Genomic DNA, 18,022 nt, shown 5'->3' with positions numbered 1-18,022 from the left:
TTCTTAGATGACTGACGACTGATCCAGTGAGACTTAGACACACGAGTGTTCAACAGGTCCTTCTGGGGAGGCCATCCAGATCCATCATCAGACCAGGCAGAACATGGCGGAGCTGCAGGACAGCCAGCAGAGAGACCCCGCCCACACCTCTGCGGAGCTGCTGGAGCTCGCCTATCACGAGGCCACAGGAAGGTTAGTCACACTCACCGGGCAAACATTTGTTCCATAAACACAGCGCCGGCACGCCGAGTGATCGCTGCGTGTTTCTGCCTTTTCATTTAAGGCGAAGCACCTCCCGCCAGGCAGGAGACAACGGCCTCTATCCCGCTGCAGGAGGCGAGGAGTTCACTGGAAGCCCGGGGAGCAACAACAGTGGTGATATCGCTGCTGAAGCCTTACCTTCAGTGCTCGTTACGCGTCACCCGAGCGAGCTGCGTTTTGTCCAAACTGAGCAGAAAGAATCTGTGGCAGTGAGCCGGAGGGTTTGGTTTGGAAAATCTTCCAAGACTAAAACGATATTGTAGAGTTTCTTACACGATCTGTTTAGTAAAAAGCAGTCGGATACAGAGCTGCTGGGGTTTGTCCAGTCAAAAGAGCCGCTGAGCGTAACCTTCATCACAGATTCATTCTGACCGTTTAGTTTCAGAGCGTCCTCGTCCCAGCGCGTAACAGTGGGACGATTTGGCACATGGCGTCGGCGTGTTGGGATGGTGTATGTGCGCGGTGAGGTTTAGTCACGTGTCACAGTAAAGACCGAAGCGTCAGAGCCTCGCAGACTGCTGACAGCATGTCCTCCATGTTTGTAGTTTACGTTTGAGTCTCACGTGGTTGATTTTTTCCATCGAGTTTATTTTAATGACCGACTGTGTGAAGCCACGTCTTGATGCTGTGTGTGTGTTTTCACATGCAGGATAACGCTGCTGTGTCTTTGTTGTGCACAGGAACTTTCACCAACCGCAGCTCATTTCAAGACTTCTCTGCCACTGGTGCCGATCCCAGTAAGTTCCAGTTGACTTTATAGAAATGAAATGGGACCAGTTGATGAGTATCACAAATTGTTTGAAAACTGCAGGCAGACTTTGGGATCATAAAGGCGTTCTGATATTTGAAATCACCAAACTGCCACTAAAGCCTGAGTTCCCTGCGAGGGCTTTGGCGGCGAGTCTCTCCGGGGTTGGCAGATATAAACGACGTCACAGGTCACGTGGCTCCGGGTCACCCTCTCTCCCCGTCCTGCTGTTTTCTAGCTTTCTCTCAACACTTTCTGATGACGTAGCTGAAATTAATTCGCCCTCCTGTCGTCTTCGAACGCCACGACCTCCTTGCTCTCTGCAGCTGTGTGTCTGTGCTGTTGCTGCATGGCGGTGCAGAGCTTCTGAATCCAGGGTGTTCGCACCAGTCTGTATGTTTGCATGAAGGATAACTTCACGCCTTTGCTAAGAACATTTTTCACTTTCTTGTGAGTGATGCCAATCACAGCCTGACCGTCACATGACCACAATCTGCATGTGTGATCGCTGCTGCGCACCATCAGGCCCTCGGGAGGATCAGGCCACTGGAAGTAACACATCTCTTGTTTTTTCTTCCCCTCTTTTCCACTCTGTTGTGTCGTTTGCACCTCCTCCCTGTCTTCACCCACCACGCTCCCTGATCCTTGCCCCCACATTTGTACCACTCCACTCTGGGTACCTGCATTTGTCTGTGCTGCGGGGATTTGTTTTTTTGCTCTGTGTGCGTGCGTGTGTGTGTGCGCGTGTGAAGGCCTGCTGCTATCTGCACCCCCCACAGTGCCCAGCTTCTGCTGCACAGTGGGAGTGGACTGGAAGTCCCTGACCACACCGGCGTGCCTCCCGCTTACCACGGACTACTTCCCTGACCGGCAGACGCTGCAGAACGACTACACCGAGGGCTGCTACGATCTGCTGCCGCACAGCGACCTGGACAGGTAGGCTCCGCCCCGTCTGTAGGCGGGGTTTGAGGGTTTCCATAGGGACTGAGTAAAGCGCTATACAAATACAGGCCATGTACCATTTTTCTGGTTAAAGAGAAACTTGGAGGTTTCCAGGTTTCCTGTCTCCAATCATATTTCTGAAACAAGATATGACCTCCATCTTTGTTCTCCTGTCAGGCGTGAAGATGACGTTCCCGTGATGAGTGCATCTCAGGTGTTTGAGGAGTTCATCTGTCAGAGGTTGATGCAGGGCTACCAGATCATCGTCCAGCCCAATAACAGAAAACAGCAGCCCGCTGTGGCCACGCCCCTCGGCAGCAGTCCGCTGTACTCCAGAGGTGAAAGAACTCTTTGTAGTCTATTACATCATCATCATCATTAGTTTGAACAAACACAGAGGACGAATAAGCAGAAACAAATAAAGCGACCGTGTACTTTGTAGTATTCTGCAAAGTATTTGTTTGTGTTTACAGCTGAAAACTGAATTTAAAAGTATTGTTTTTTTCAGTTTTTAGAAGAAGGCCGGCTCGAGGTATGTGACAGTGCGAGCTCTGTTTTGAATCACTGGATGGTGGGTGCTGGATATTGTTCTTTCCAGTTGCACATTGAGTGCAGAGCCAGTCTGTAGATGAAGACGAAACAATGCGTCTTCTCTTTGGGCTGCAGCTGGTTATCTGTCAACACTCAACCTTCAGTCATAATAACCGTAGAACAGATGTCAGTGTGCCAGCTGTGGCGTCTGGCTCTTCTTAAAGAGAAACACCAGATGTTTGTCACTACGTGTGACCTGATTCTTCTCGTGTCTTCAGGCCTGGTGTCTCTGCGTCGGACAGAGGAGGAGGAGAGCGTTTACTGGCTCAGCATGGGCCGCACCTTCCACAAAGTCTGCCTCAAAGACAAGATCATAACTGTTACTCGCTACCTGCCCAAGTGAGTGCACCCGACCCAAATACACCAACACAAGAACCAGCAGCCGTGTCCTGTCAGAGCAGGGCTCTTAGTCCTGTGTAGGCCTGCCGGTGCTAACCTGCCCCCCTCTGAGGCACCGTACCTGGAACCACACTGACGTGTAGAAACAGACGGAGGCAGCAGCAGCTTTTATTAATAAGTAATGAGATCAAAACAATAAGTATTTGGCTAAAATCCAACTTTTTTGTAGATTGATAGCTTAAAGCAGTATTTGGAATTACTAAGTAGAAAAGTAATCCATTACTAGTAAAAGTAACGGATTAAGTGGTTGAAATGAACTGAACGTAACTGTTGGCTGAAGCTAGTAATTACATGTTATGTACGATGGAGGTGATGGAGCCGTCTGAAACGGAGCACGCGTGGTGACAAACAGAACTGGTTTAACTGGTCGCTGCGACTCCAGGACACTTTGTCTGACGTGAGCAGTTGTGAATGAAAGAGCCGAAGAATCGTTGGCTGATGTGACGCGTGGAGACATACGTGAACTGTTTCTCATGTTGGCGCGAACACCACGCTGGGACCAACAGCAGCTTGTGTGTTTCAGGTACCCGTACGAGTCGGCTCAGATCCAGTACAGCTACAGCCTGTGTCCTCCGCACGCTGATGCTCAGTTTGTTTGCTGCTGGGTCGAGTTTGGACACGAGAGGCTGGAGGAATACAAGTGGAACTACCTGGACCAGTACATCTGCTCTGGTGGCTCGGAGGACTTCAGGTAGCAGTGCTGTCGGGACTTTACTGCCCTTTTTACTGTAGAAGCATTTGAATAACTTCCCATATTGTGTATGTAATATGCACACGTCAGTCACTTCCTCTGCCTCCCCAGTTTGATTGACTCGCTCAAGTTCTGGAGAACTCGCTTCCTCCTGCTTCCGGCCGGAGGGGCTCGTCGGGTGGCGGATGGGGAGGGACACTGGGACGTTTATGGGGAGGGAGCGGGTGCTGGAGCGGGTAACAGCGGGGACTGGGTCCTGTTGGACGGCTTCATTCGTTTCCTGGAGGGTCTCAACCGTATTCGGCGCCGGCACCGCTCTGACAGGATCATCAGGGTGAGATTTCCAGGCTGCCATCACACAGCATCTGCGTGCATCGTCTAATCACTGAGTCCTGTTTCACTCCTCTGATTTACCTCGAGTCTCAGAAACGGCAGCGATCACGCTATCCTGATGATTGCTGCCGTGGAGTGTTTCTGTTAATGCTTACAGACTGTGGGCTCCGGTTTGTTTGACTGCAAACACATCATAGTGGAGCTCGTTACAAACCGCTGATCTCCAGTGTTGTTGGCACTGACGCATCGTTTTCTTATCTGATATGCAGCAGAAGAGTGCGCCCCTCAAAGGGCTCCAGGTGACCAGCCCGCTCTCTCCATACCCCACTGAGCCTGTGGCGCCACCACAGGGCAAGAAAGGCACGTCAGCCTTATCAGCCCTGCTGGAGATGGAGCAGAACCAGAAGTGAGTCCTCCCCTGGACATGTGGCTGTCTGAACCTTGTATTACGTTCATGGTTCTTCACAGAACTTCAGGACTATCTAATTATTCTGTGGTTTGATGTGGTATAAACGTTGCTGTGCTTCGTGTCAGGACACTGGAGGAGACGGCGAAGCCCTCAGCAGCCGTCAGTGACCCTGCAAGTGTGACCGCAGCTCCCACATACGTAGACAGCCCCCGCAAGGTGAGGATGTTGTGTGCGCCCGGCAGAACACGTCCTTTTGCTTCACGCTGAGCTTTTGCAGACACGTGTGCGTTTATGGTGCTTTGGTGTGGAGCTGTTGTTTTCTCTCCTTCCATGTGCTTCCTGCCGTAATCTGTTTGGTTCCTGTTGCTTTGGGTGTTTGATCCTGGGTTGTGTTCTTCCTGTATGCTGACAGGACGCGGCCTTTATTTTGGATTTTATACGTAGCCCTCGTTCCTCCTACATCTGTCACTCTCAGGTTAGTATCGGGGTTGCTGGGTGTGCATGTGTGTGTCGTTTGCTGTGTCGCTGTCTGTGGCTGCCTGAGCATGCTTTGCAGCAGTGCTCGTTCACATGTAGTGATGTTTGCTGAGTCATCCTCGCACTGGGATCACGTTTGTTTGCATGTTTTATGGCTGCTTATTGCTAAAGCATTGAATCTAGTGTAAGATTAGTAATAATCCAGTGCAGTTTCTACTGGTTTCTGTCACAGAGTCGGTTCTGCATCACTAACATCTTCAGTTTCTCAGCCCGTCCTGTCTCCCTGCACGATCAGGGCGGGCCTCACATGTGGTGCCTGTACATGCAGATGTTTGATAGTGTGCACATGTCTGTGTTGTACCTGACCACATCTGTTCATGTGTTGTCCTTACGCTGGTGCTTTCCATTAATGATGCCTGTACAAACACAGAGAGACAAACTATAGAGCAGGGGTGTCAAACTCGTGGCCCGGGGGCCACTTGGGGCCCATATATTGACATGTAGAAATTAGGGCTGTTAACGTGTTAACACGTGTTAATCCGTCGTCACGGTGAACGCAATTCAAACTGTCAACACAATGAACCCGTCTGCAGCGCAGAACGACCCCAAATCCCTGAAATGTGTCTGTCAATGCATCTCAGGCAGTTTGTGTGAAGTGTGTCCATTCTGCGCTGCAGGTTCATTGTGTTGACAGTTTGAATTGCGTTCACCGTGACGACGGATTAACACGTGTTAACACGTTGACAGCCTAGTAGAAATCTCAGTTTCTACAGTTTGAAGCGACTTTTTTGTTTGATGTTTTTATTAATGTTCAAATAAGTTCTTGAAATGATTTAATATTAGGACAGAGAGCACAAACATGCTGAAAAAAGGTTTGTGTTGTTATCCAATATTTGACATTTGAAAAAACAAAACGACATTTTAGCCGAGCTTGTATCGAAGTTCAGTTTTCATCTCAACTCTTGTTTTCCAGCTGAGGAAAGCAGAAAACTGTCATTTAGGCCACAGCTTAGGATGAGGCAACGTCGGCCACACGAGCTCTAAAACATTATGTTATCTGCAGTGTTACCTCCAAGCACAGCGTGCTACTGTGACCTGTGAGCTTGTTTACTGCTGTCTCAGTACCTGAACACAAAGGTAACTTTCCATCAGCCATGAAACACACTGGGAATGACATCCTGTCTTATCCCGTTGTGGGAACAGATGATTTTGTGTTAAACGGCTCATTGCTGTGCAGATCCACACGCGTCCTTTGTGTCGGTGTGGCAGAAACCGTCTGCATGTGCAGATACCACCAGAGTGACAAACAGTGTGTAATGTGGGAAACCTTTGTGACGTGAAACGTGTGCGACTGTGTAGCTGGCGGCTGAGACGAGCGAGGCTGCAGACAGAGGAGTTCAGCCCGGAGCAGCAGCGCAGCCTGCTGGAGAAGCTGCAGCCTGCAGCACCGACGTCAGGTGATCTGCTCTTTTACGTACTCGGATACTTTAGAAACATTAAGCTCATCCAAGTTTTCATGAGGTGACTTTAAAAGTCAACACTTGTGGACAGAAAAACATTTTTGTGGTTAAGCTGAGATCGTTGCTTTTAGTGCCTCGTGTAGAGGAAACGCCCACGTTATTTTGTATCGTGACTTCAGTGCACGGAGCTGCTAATTATACTCACTGATGTGTTCACAGTGGGCAGTCTGCAGCAGGAGTCCTCTCTCTGTCCTCTTCCTCCACACTCATGGAGATCCTGGAAGCGATCAAACATCCCACGTAAGATTCCTTTTTAATGTCTCCTGATTTGTTTGGGACCAATGAGTCGGTACGATAACGCAGTAAAATCGATGAAACATTAGCACACATATCTCCCCGTGGGCCACTGCCAGCAGGAATGGCCAAAACTAACGTGCTCAGATAAAAACAGGTGTAACATACTTCAGGGTTCATGTGGTCCCTGGATATCTGCAGGTGAGATAAGAAGAACATTTCTAACAATCTGAACCACTTTGGTTTCAGTCGGTATATTACCGTCTAGCGCTGGGCCATATCATACCGTTCACGGTAATACCGGTGTAATGTTGGGCAACGACAAGAAAATGATTGCGATAGAATATGGGTAAAACGCGCATGCGCAGTGCCTTTGTTTTCATACGCACATGGCGGAAAAAGCATGGCGGCGATGGAGAATGAGAAGAGCGAAAGCGGATCGTTGAGTGAATCGGATGAAGCAGAACTGGTTTGTAAAATGCTGCAGCTTCACTGGTGTGGAACTGGTTTAGCTTTCGTCCGTCAGATACACAACAAAGCACTATTTTTGGTAGCGCATGCTAGCGGGCCGTCGTTATTACCGTGTTGTTTGGAAAATACGGCACACTTAAACTCAGTCCTTTGATTTTTCTGAAAGTCGACAGAGCCCCTTATAATCCCGTGGGCCTGATGTATGAACTCTGGTTGTGTTTACTGACCTCGAAACGATTTTATGTGCACGGCGCTCGAAAATCTGTCAAATGTTTTAGTACGACTTTGCTAAGCTACGAAGCCGCACCGCTTGATGGATTGTCGGAGCATTACGGCATCGTAGGCGGAGCCTCGCGGAGTGATACGTACTGTGCTTCAACATAATGTTACCGTATTGTGTGTGTATGACCTCTTTTTAAGTTTAGTGGATGTTATACATGGTTATGCTGAGGATATGTCGGCCAGTTTCCACTGGAAATGCCTTTTGGTTAAACTGTCAGTGAGGAATTTGCACTGTTACGTTTTTATATAACTTTAATGCAGATAAAAAAACAGCTGCTTGTTTAAGAGAAAATACATTGATGGTTTTTGGGGGGGCTAATAAAGTTGAGGAGTTGACACGTGTCAATTATATGGTTATCGCAAATTTTCAAATGTATATCGTGATAAGTATTTTTGGTCATATCACCCTGCTCTATTACTCTCTGCAGCGATTTGTCTGTGTGGTTGCATTACAGGACGGGCGTACAGCTTCTCCCAGAGCAGAAGGGCCTGCCGCTCAACTGCTTTATCAGCGCAGAAGTGGTTCATTGGCTGGTCACTAACGTGGAGGGTGTGGCCACACAGGGGATGGCTGTGGATATCATGCAGGTAGGACTTCCTCGTGCCAACTTTGATTCAATGTGACGAGATGGAGGATGTTTGTTGCTGCTGATTAGTCATAACTGCAGTGTAGGCCACGGCGTGAGTTTGCAGCCTGTATGTGGCTCCAATAGTCAGATACGATGTAGCAAAGCTGTTTGTTAATGGAGGATCTGCGCTGCACCAGGAAGGACAGCCCCCGCCGTGTTAGCTCAGCCAGGCTGTGAAGACGAGCACGGCAGATCTAAGCTGCTGCTTCAACCCTTGTGTTGTCCTCGGGTCATTTTTGACCCGAAAAGAAATCTTTTGCCATCAAAAATGTGTTTTTTTTTATTCATCAAATGGTCTGAAAATAACAGGAGTTATTCAGTACTATGCTATACATGATTGGAATAAGTTTTAAGTCATTTGATTTATTTATGGGGTTGTTATTGGATTTACTAACACCTGCTGTCCTCAGAGGTCAAAAACGACCCCAAAGTGTTGCAAATGGCCACATTGTCACACCAAACTGCTTTCAAACATCTTTGATCTTGGATCACTGATGTGTAACAAGAACAACAACAAGATCGTGGCTCAAGAGTTGGGACTAGTAAAGCGCTATACAAATACAGGCCACTTACCAACAACACAATTTTTTTACACAGCGCCAAATCACAACAGCAGTCGCCTCGAGGTGCTTCATGTTGTAAGGTCGACCCTACAGTAATACATACACAGAAAGTATGAAAAAGTTAAAAAAAATTACCATGTTGTGGAAAATAATGACCAGCAGAACAAAGCACATATTGTCCTCTAGTATAATGAGGAAGAATCAATGATCAGGAAGATCCAGAGTTAGAAGATAAAGAAAATGTTGCCAATATTTAGACCACATGCTACCCTTTCTCTGAAGAAGCCCCCACATCACCCACCCACAGGAGTGGAAGAAGGCTATGAAGTGAAATAGAAGATGTGTCAGAGGACTACACATCTTCCACTTCAGTTATGATGAAGATCAAGCAAGAAAGAGATGAGATGAGATAGCCTTTATTTGTCAGTTGCAGGTCTTTTGCCCACAACCGAGATGACAGACCTTGCCGACCGTACATACAATACACAAACATCACATTGGGGAGACAGGTCAGGCTAGGTAGCGAGGAAAAAACATCGAAATGTGTAACACAGAAGGATAATACAGGAATGCACAGATATCAACACACCACAGCACAATAAACACAGACAGCAACATGGGAAAGAGGTCCAGTGTGTGCATCTGATCTGGGACCGCTGCAATCTTCGACTGCACCTCCAGCTGACCCGATGTCCACATCAGAGGGGAGGTAAGCGTTGGAGGTGGCGTTGGATCTGGGGTAGGGAGGGTGATGCGTCAGTGAGTGCTTATCAGTATCAGTATATGTATGTGTGTGCGTGTCCATAGTTCAGCTGAGACAGTGTCCTCCTCCCTGCCAGGCTAAGTAAACAGTCTTCCAGCCAACCCAGGTGGCCTTGCATGGAGTGGGAAGGAACAGACTAAACACAGTCGTTATCAGGGAGTTTTGTTCAGCTCCGGCCTTGCAGCTGGCGCCAAAGGGGTCTCCGCATAAGTGATGGTGCTTTTTACTTTAGTGCGAACAGCTCATATGAATTTCAAAGCAGTTCTACAGTCCAATACTGGTCTCTCAATCTCCCGTTGGAGAGCCGCGAGCTTCTCCATACTTGCGTTCTGTGATGTTGTCATTTCTTGTGCTCAAGGAGCCGATTCTGAGAACTCACGGCAGTGTGCCTCCCCGAGATGTATCCAGTCTGCAGTCAGAGATCTTATTCTGAGTATTCACAGCAGCCGTAGCCTCTCCAAGATCTTATCCATGCTGCACTCAATGAGCCCATTTTGAGAAACTCACGCCTCTCCCATCGTTTCAGTCCCAGCGGGCAGCCTTGTGGGGGTTTGAACAGCCGGTTCCGCTTTCTTAATTCTTCGATAAGTCAGGGCCAAGCCAGCTCCGATCAGCCAGAACCCTGTTATCATGGTTCAGAATAGGTAGATATCTTCAGCACTCAGGCTCACCCGAGCCCAGACTTCTCGTTGAGAAGGGGTGTCAATTGCATTTAGGGACCAGTTGATCCAATCCATAATTCCTCTTTTAGGTTTTAGAGAACAGACTGTGAGAGAGTGTTCCAGGGAAAAGTAAGTAAAAACACGAGACTAGACAAGGACACAAGAGGCTAAGCAGGGAAGATAAGGGAGAGGAGAAAAGTGCGACCGCCTCCTCCGAGCCAAAGAAGAAGAAGAGGAGTCAGCTGAGACATATTTGCAGTAATGTGAGGAAACATCGATCTGGTCTTCGATCCTTCCCAGTGACAGACGATGCCTGACTCTCTCGTGTGTCACAGAGAAAGACAATCTACCACGGTCCAAGCACGTGTGCCAGGTCCCATACTCCTTCAGTTGCTTTTCTACTCGAGTACTGAAAGCATTATACACCATGTATTCTGCTTTTTAACGTTCACATACCAATCGATGCATCAGAGACCAAGTTGGGGTTCAGTAACTTGCCCAAGGACACCTTGGTAAGAACTCCAGACTAGAGCACACAGAGATTGAACCAACAACCATACAATTAGCAGATGACCTGCTCTGCAGCCAACTCAGTGACGAACAAGGAGGGACAACGAGAGAGGAAGGATAATGGATTGAATGCAGCTGTAGGCATATGTGGCTTGCAAAAGTATTTGGCCCCCTTGAACTTTCCCACATTTTGTCACATTACAGCCACAAACATGAATCAATGTTGTTGGAATTCCAGGTGAAAGACCAACACAAAGTGGTGCACACGTGAGAAGTGGGACGAAAATCAGACATGATTCCAAACATTTTTTACAAATAAATAACTGCAAAGTGGGGTGTGTGTAATTATTCAGCCCCTGAGTCAATACTTTGTAGAACCAGCTTTTGCTGCAGTTCCAGCTGCCAGTCTTTTAGGGTCTGTCTCTACCAGCTTTGCACATCTACAGACTGAAATCTTTGCTCATTCTTCTTTGAAACAGCTCCAGCTCAGTCAGATTAGATGGACAGCCTTTGTGAACAGCAGTTTTCAGATCTTGCCACAGATTCTGGATTGGATTTAGATCTGGACTTTGACTGGGCCGTTCTAACACATGGATATGTTTTGTTTTAAACCATCCCATTGTTGCCCTGGCTTTATGTTTAGGGTCATTGTCCTGCTGGACGGTGAACCTCCGCCCCAGTCTCAAGTCTTTTGCAGACTCCAAGAGGTTTTCTTCCAAGACTGCCCTGTATTTGGCTCCATCCATCTTCCCATCAACTCTGACCAGCTTCCCTGTCCCTGCTGAAGAGAAGCCCCCCCAGAGCATGATGCTGCCACCACCATATCTGACAGTGGGGATGGTGTGTTCAGAGTGTGTGCAGTCTTAGTTTTCTGCCACACATAGCGTTTTGCATTTTGGCCAAAAAGTTCCATGTTGGTCTCATCTGACCAGAGCAGCTTCTTCCACATGTTTGCTGTGTCCCCACATGGCTTGTGGCAAACTGCAAACGGGACTTCTTATGGTTTTCTGTTAACAATGGCTTTCTTCTTGCCACTCTTCCATAAAGGCCAACTTTGTGCAGTGCACCACTAATAGTTGTCCTATGGACAGATTCCCCCACCTGAGCTGTAGATCTCTGCAGCTCGTCCAGAGTCACCATGGGCCTCTTGGCTGCATTTCTGATCAGCGCTCTCCTTGTTCGGCCTGTGAGTTTAGGTGGACGGCCTTGTCTTGGTAGGTTTACAGTTGTGCCGTACTCCTTCCATTTCTGAATGATGGCTTGAACAGTGCTCCGTGGGATGTTCGAGGCTTGGGAAATCTTTTTGTAGCCTAAGCCTGCTTTAAATTTCTCAATAACTTCATCCCTGACCTGTCTGCTGTGTTCTTTGGACTTCATGGTGTTGTTGCTCCCAATAATCCCTTAGACAACCTCTGAGGCCGTCACAGAGCAGCTGTATTTGTACTGACATTAGATTACACACAGGTGCTCTATTTAGTCATTAGCACTCATCAGGCAACGTCTATGTGCAACTGACTGCACTCAGACCAAAGGGGCCTGAATAATTACGCACACCCCACTTTGCAGTTATTTGTAACAAATGTTTGGAATCATGTCTGATTTCCGTTCCACTTCTCACGTGTGCACCACTTTGTGTTGGTCTTTCACCTGGAATTCCAACAACATTGATTCATGTTTGTGGCTGTAATGTGACAAAATGTGGGAAAGTTCAAGGGGGCCCAATACTTTTGCATCCACTGTGTGTGGGTGTGTTGAATCTTACTGCCGTGCATCCAGTAAAGTTGCTACGGCCAGTTTATGACATCCTGAGTCTGGTAGGGAAGTTTTCATGCTGACACAAGATTAATCATAGAATCCCAAAAGTGATATTATTTCATGATAAAGACACAATAGAAGATCGTCAGGTAATGAGTTGGAATAAAGTTGAATAAAGCCTTGAAACACAGAGATGGATGATATTTTATACTTGTTGCTTTATAAACAGTCAAAGCAAACGGGGTCATTTTTGAGCCCAGCGGACAACAGATGTGATTATAAGTAGTTTAAAAACAGCTTTCTAAATGAACTTTGACATGAACCCGTCTGTGATCATCTGTTAAAGCAGCCGACTCTGGTTGTGAAACGATAATCACAATAACTGATGATTGAATTTGTTTTTTTACCCGAAAACAAAGAAACATTTGGTATAAATGAGGTTTTATCAGACTTCAATTTGAAATGGGAAAAAAGAAAATGTGTCAAAATGCTTGAATTAAGTTTTAATTAAAAGTGGGTGAAACATCCACCTCATATTAATTAAGTATCAATCAAACCAGATGAGGACATGTTTGACCTCTGAGGACCACAGCTGTGATTATGTGCTGCCATTTAACATTTATAAATGCTTCAAAGAAACCTTTCTCACTAAAGTTCAACACACAGCTCTCTGTGGTTCATCAGACAGTCAAAATAATCTGAACATTTTATTGTCTCGTTTTATTTTCGCTCAAAAACAGACGATACTTTATGTAAACAAGGTCTGTGGCCCTAAAATGCAAAATGAAAGGTCAGTTTTGTGGTGATGTGTTGGTCTTAAGTTAAACTCAGGTGTAACACTGAATTTATACTTTGTACTTTAAAAAACAGTCAAATGAACAGGGGTCATGTTTGACCCCTGAGGGCCACGGGTGTGTGGAAATCTGGAGCACATTATGAGGGCTCAGCTTGCAGCCACACCCACTCTCCTCTGTCCATGTTATCTATGAATGTAGTAACCATAAACTGACTTTGATGTAGAAAATGTTGGATGAAGGCTTGGTGACGCACGCCTCGGGGGAAGCCATGCGCACCTTTGTCTACGGCTTCTACTTCTACAGGATAGTGGGCGAGAAGGACGGTGAGTGAACAGGCACGCGGACAAACATCGTTTAACTTGGCGAATACATTTTAAACGTGTGGTTATTCTCATACAGCCGTTTCCCCTGTAGGCGCCACCCCCCCGCTCTCCACCGCTGCAGGCGGGGGCTGGTCCACTGCAGCACTAGAGGATTTTTCCCTGTTCCAAAGAAAGTGGTTCGAGGTGGCCTTCGTGCTGGAGGAGCGGCGCCCCTGCGACCTCCCGGCCTTCCTCCTGCCCTGGCTGCCCAGCCGGCCAGCTTCCTACGCAAGTAGGCACAGCTCCTTCAGCCGCAGCTTTGGAGGACGCAGCCAGGCCGCTGCACTGCTAGGTACACCCAGCCCGACCCACACCGTCTAATGCAGTCTGATGCAGATCGTACTGCAGCCTGCCTCAGGGGGCCGGCTGAGCCCAGCGTGTCACCAAAGGTGAACAGGCTGCATTTGTTTAGGGATGTTGGTCCAGTGCTGCACAAGCCAAAGGGGAAATCCTGAGTGCCTTTAGCCTCTGATAGTTATTTAGGATTGGATTATGGCTGTAGAGCATCACGGCCAACATCTGCTCAACTCTGCACCCTCCAGCTTTTGGCCTTGGATGCATCAGCACTCATGGTTTTCAGTTTGTACTCATTTTCTTTGTTCCTTCAGTTTTTGTAGCAGCAGTCCACACACAACACAGACAACTGTAGCACAACAGTGAATCGATGTGTGACTGTAGTCAGTGGCCCTGATGCACAGTGAGCTTCTGTAACAGCTTCTTTTCAGTTTGGGGGGCTCCAATGAGCCTACATGTAAAACCCACAGACGTAACATCCAAACCTCATTTACCATCATTCGTGTTTGTCCCTGACGTCGTCCTCACCCTGCGCCGTCACTGACACAGAGATGCAGGGCTCAGCTGGCCTCACGGGGGCCTGCAGATCTGCATGGGACAGCTGGTGTTGTGTTCTCCAGTGCATGCACAGTACCTGTAGTTCTAATAGTATCCATGTGATCAAATAGCCCCCTCAGTGCATGCTGTGTGGTTAGTGCATAAGCAGCAGTAGTTGCACTGGTGGTGTGGAGTCTCGGTGCACGCTGTGGTGTCAGTGGCTGTGGGTTACTAGTGCTGTGGTGTGCGTTGTCCTCACCTGTCCCTCTGCCTGCACTCATGCTTGTTTCTTGCTTCCTGCAGCCATTAAACGCATCATTTGTTAAAACATTGCTGTTTTGCAGCTGGACTGGCTTAAATTTTGCATCCAGGAGCTGGAATAATGCGCTCGTACCTGGAAACATGAATGATGGTGTTAGCACAGTGATAAAGCTGGTGTGTAATGACAGGTGCCAGTTTGCAGAGGTTCCTGTATCTGTGCAGCCATGTGCACTAAACAGTCCACATCTGGAGCTTCAGTCTTACATATAATTATTCAGAATTAAGAAACAAAAATAATATATCAACACATTAGTTGGTAATAAGTGCTGGCTCACATGTCTACACCGGACTGTATATGAATACTTATTCAAAGCTAGTGTGTAATATAGAAAACAAAGCGTGTTTCTTGTAAATCCCTGAGTGTCAGTCAGTGTCGATCCAACCTTGGAGGATCTTCCATGAAGCCGTCAGCAGCTGTGCTCTTCGTCATGCCCTCAGCCTCTCCTTTTCTTTGCTGCTTTGTCTCCCGTCTTCCTGTTTTCCCACCCTTGTCCACGTGTCCTGTAGCTGCTACAGTTCCAGAGCAGAAGACGGTCACTCTAGACGTGGACGTCAACAACCGCAGTGACCGAACTGAGTGGTGCAGCTGTTATTACCACGGCAACTTCTCCCTCAACGCTGCCTTTGAGATCAAGCTGCACTGGATGGCTGTCACTGCTGCAGTGCTCTTTGAAATGGTAAGCACGTGTCCCGGTTCAAAGCAGCGCTGCAGTCAAAGCCAGCGTGTGCATCCTCTAACGTCCAAACTGTGTAGCTCAGCTCTGTTGGATGCATGGTGTGCACAGAGTATACATACAGTATCTACATGTCCTGTTGTAGCAGAATAGAAACATGGATGCTGTGAGAGCACAGACACTGTCTGTGGGAGTCAGTGTCAGTGTCACTGTGTCATTATGTGATGAATGAACCACACCAAGGGGGAAACAGGCCGAGTAAAGTGAATCGTTTGTGTGGCTGTGAACACGGTGACGCACTCGGCTGTGGACCTCCGTCACAACAGCTGCAGGTCGTACGTTTGAGCTCCACAGTGAACAGCTACAAACACACCGCTGCACTGGAGCACAGTGCATGAACTGCAGTGAAGGGTCCCTCGCAGTGTGACAGATTTACTGCTGTGCTTTGAGAGTGTGAAAAATAAAGTCATCATTTTAAGAGCCGTCAGGCAGCCGTGATCTTTATATGAACCCAGAGGAAGTATCTGATTCACAGGTTTTAACGGTCACTGTCCATCAGGTCCAAGGCTGGCACAGGAAGGCGGCGTCCTGTGGTTTCCTGTTGGTGCCGGTGCTGGAAGTTCCCTTCGCTCTGACGTCCTGCCTGTACGGAGACCCGCTGAGAGCGCAGCTCTTCATTCCTCTGAACGTCCACTGCCTGCTGAAGAATGGCAGCGACAACCTTTTTGAAGGTTCCCACCTCTCTGAACGAGTGTTTCATGTGCGTCCATGTGGCTCAGTGACAGCATGTGTCCTGTCATCACACAGGGTTTGAACCGGAGACGTACTGGGACAGGATGCAGCTCTTTCAGGAGGCCGTCCTCTACAGGTTGTAGTCGCTGTTTGTGCTGTCAGTTACACGTGGACAGCTGCGTTAGCTGCTGCAGGGCTAGAAATGTAAAGAAAGGAGGAAGTGTCTGAAGTTTCAGGACTGCCTCTTGAGGCCCTGCAGTACTCTTTTGTTGCTTCTAGTTTTATGACACGCAGGCTTCTTCTGTGATCTGTCAGAAACACTTCACAGCGTTAGATTCATCTCTGCCTCATGACTGTTCTGCTCTTTGTTTCAGCCATTTCAATGTTTCTTTGATTCCTGTTATTCTATCGATCTACGGCTTTATCTTGTTTGAATCTCACTTAGCTTTAGCTGCTAACTCTAAACATGGTTACTTATGGCTCTAGAATAACAGCCGTGAATCTAAATGGACAGACTCGAGTGAACACGAACACGTGATGGGGCAGGAGATGAAACGATCAGAAGCTGTGTGGAAGAAAGAGACGAGGCGCTTGCTTCATGTTACTTTCCTGTGAGCTTTGTGCTCTGTGGCAGCGTGAAGCCAGCGCTCATCGTGTCGTTCTACATTTACAACTCGGCCCCTTTCCTGAAATCAGACTTAGAGTTTAGGATTTTCAGCTTAAAGTTCTCCATCATGCTTCACGGGACGTTTATGTGAACACTGTACTCTTTCTACCAGGTTTGGCTTCGTGCATGACAAGTTTTCTGCTTCCACCTTTAATTTCCCGTCTGAGAACAAGCCTCAGTACATCCACGTCACAGGTTAGTCCCGTCACAGCACAAAGACCCACCGTGTTTGTCGGAAGCTGACCAGTTTCACCGCCTTGTTTCAGGCACCGTGTTCCTGCAGCTGCCGTACGCTAAGAGGAAGTATTCGAGCGGGCAGCAGCGCCGCCGTCGAAACTCCACCACCTCCAACAGCCAGGGCCCGTTCGGAGGAGAGGAGAGGGTGGGCTACTACTGGGCCTACAACACCATGCTGACCAAAGCGTGGAGAACCGGAGTGCTGGGCGACGAGCGGCTGGCGGACCGGCTGCTCAGAGACTTCACCGACTTCTGCAGCAACAAAGACAACAGACTTCAGAGCTTCTGGGACAGCTGCCAGGAGAAGATGAACGCCAGCGCTCCCTGAAGCAGCGTTAAAGCCCTGCTGCGCGTCGAGCTGCCTGCTGAGAGCATTGCTGCTGCAGCCTCACAACAGCAATAAAACTACACAATTCAAACCTTCGTGTTGTTTATTGTTATCACAGATTTCATTTCACATCAACCTTTTTGTTTGTTTTTACATTTAATCGTTTAGTTTTTCCCATTTTCACCGTCTTTCACCTTTCGTTTTGTGGACGTGATTCATTCCTTTATTTTGGGATTTCGTCCCATAGATGGAGGTGACAGCACCTCTGTCATAGAGCTCTCATCTATAAAGAGCTCAGCAGCAGCGGCTACATGTCTCTGTCGCTGGTGGAGGGCGGTCAGCATCTGTGGTGACACTGGAGAGATGGAGGAACCACCACGAAAGAACACCAGAGCCGTTTGCTTGGGTGTTGATGGAGTACAGGAACTGCACCGTCTACAGAGAAAACACAGGATCGGAGCTACGAGAAGAGCTGTGCTCTGCAGGGACACGAGACGGTGCTGAGGTCTACAGTCAAAGGTTTTAGGGTGGAGCCTGCAGAGGTGGAGGGACAGAACGACAAAGGAAGGTCAGCAGAAACAGGATACGTGTGTGTGAAGGTGGAATGAGAATAGTTCAGGTTGCACTTTGATGTGGACGTGTGCGGAGGAGGGGTGGAGCATACGGAGCTGCCAGAGCAGAAACGGTGCATGGATGTGCGTGCCACTCATCGATGGTCCACGCTGCACCGTGTTGTGAATAAGTGTGTTTGGTGCTGGGACACGTGACGACAGACTCAAAGCTATGATCACAGCTGGTGGGGAGTTGGCTCCACTGTGGTAAATCTGTGACCC

The 18,022-nt window shown here is 48.1% G+C and overlaps 1 protein-coding gene across 7 annotated transcripts in view; it reads left to right on the top strand.

Moving 5' to 3' along the window:
- Positions 1 to 17,280, top strand: part of depdc5 (DEP domain containing 5, GATOR1 subcomplex subunit) — a 26,994-nt gene extending 9,714 nt beyond the window's left edge. For 2 of the 7 annotated variants that reach the window (XM_084912967.1, XM_084912968.1), the window contains exons 24-44: positions 57 to 192; positions 284 to 375; positions 942 to 998; positions 1,762 to 1,945; positions 2,129 to 2,289; positions 2,761 to 2,881; positions 3,465 to 3,632; positions 3,744 to 3,966; positions 4,235 to 4,371; positions 4,500 to 4,590; positions 4,787 to 4,849; positions 6,211 to 6,308; positions 6,531 to 6,611; positions 7,814 to 7,946; positions 13,261 to 13,360; positions 13,437 to 13,691; positions 15,059 to 15,228; positions 15,785 to 15,956; positions 16,033 to 16,093; positions 16,737 to 16,819; positions 16,891 to 17,280. In XM_084912967.1, coding sequence (XP_084769093.1) covers positions 57 to 192; positions 284 to 375; positions 942 to 998; positions 1,762 to 1,945; positions 2,129 to 2,289; positions 2,761 to 2,881; positions 3,465 to 3,632; positions 3,744 to 3,966; positions 4,235 to 4,371; positions 4,500 to 4,590; positions 4,787 to 4,849; positions 6,211 to 6,308; positions 6,531 to 6,611; positions 7,814 to 7,946; positions 13,261 to 13,360; positions 13,437 to 13,691; positions 15,059 to 15,228; positions 15,785 to 15,956; positions 16,033 to 16,093; positions 16,737 to 16,819; positions 16,891 to 17,189 — 2,885 coding nt within the window. In that variant the 3' untranslated portion in view covers positions 17,190 to 17,280. The remainder of the gene's footprint in view (positions 1 to 56; positions 193 to 283; positions 376 to 941; positions 999 to 1,761; positions 1,946 to 2,128; positions 2,290 to 2,760; positions 2,882 to 3,464; positions 3,633 to 3,743; positions 3,967 to 4,234; positions 4,372 to 4,499; positions 4,591 to 4,786; positions 4,850 to 6,210; positions 6,309 to 6,530; positions 6,612 to 7,813; positions 7,947 to 13,260; positions 13,361 to 13,436; positions 13,692 to 15,058; positions 15,229 to 15,784; positions 15,957 to 16,032; positions 16,094 to 16,736; positions 16,820 to 16,890) is intronic. The other 5 variants (XM_084912969.1, XM_084912970.1, XM_084912972.1 and 2 more) reach the window with 5 other exon arrangements.
- Positions 17,281 to 18,022: the final 742 nt, after the last annotated feature.

This window comes from Perissodus microlepis, chromosome 18, assembly GCF_051167445.1.
Source record: "Perissodus microlepis isolate ML-2025 ecotype Zambia chromosome 18, ASM5116744v1, whole genome shotgun sequence".
In the NCBI taxonomy this organism is placed as follows: Eukaryota; Metazoa; Chordata; class Actinopteri; order Cichliformes; family Cichlidae; genus Perissodus; species Perissodus microlepis.
The sequence above is the reverse complement of the archived record's forward strand: the minus strand, read 5'-3'. Positions and strand labels throughout refer to the sequence as shown.